At 44.6% G+C, this 426-nt stretch overlaps 1 protein-coding gene across 1 annotated transcript in view; it reads left to right on the top strand.

Moving 5' to 3' along the window:
• Positions 1-426, top strand: part of manba (mannosidase, beta A, lysosomal) — a 16,690-nt gene continuing 16,264 nt past the window's right edge. The window contains exon 1 of the mRNA XM_032511055.1: positions 1-322. Within this exon, the coding sequence (XP_032366946.1) occupies positions 125-322 (198 nt within the window). The 5' untranslated portion in view covers positions 1-124. The remainder of the gene's footprint in view (positions 323-426) is intronic.

Here is a 426-nt window from a genome sequence, read left to right on the forward strand (position 1 = left end):
CACGTGACAAACAAGGAAACAACAAGTCCCAGATAGTACTTTTTTCAGAGTATTCCCCTTTCTTGTACTGTCTGTGGTACTCCCTTCGGCTTACCATGCCAAAGACAACCAGCCAAAAGCTGCCATGACTCCGTGTGGGAACTGTGTCCGTGTTTCTGGTCTTTTGTCGGGTTTGTTTCTCGGAGTTTTCTCCGGGTTTGGTTCAGTGACAGTAAGTCTGAACGGGAAATGGAGGCTGTCGAACTCCAATGGTTCAGTGTCGCTTCCTGCTCAGGTGCCTGGGTGTGTCCATTCAGCTCTGCAGCTACACGGATATATCCAGGTAGGTAAAGGTCAAAATATATATCAAAATATAACTACACTATAATCATTTAAATGAGTATTCCCTTCACTTAGACGTCTTTATTGATCCTTTTGGGATGACTC

The sequence above is a fragment of the Etheostoma spectabile genome, unplaced genomic scaffold (assembly GCF_008692095.1).
Source record: "Etheostoma spectabile isolate EspeVRDwgs_2016 unplaced genomic scaffold, UIUC_Espe_1.0 scaffold314, whole genome shotgun sequence".
Classification (NCBI taxonomy): Eukaryota; Metazoa; Chordata; class Actinopteri; order Perciformes; family Percidae; genus Etheostoma; species Etheostoma spectabile.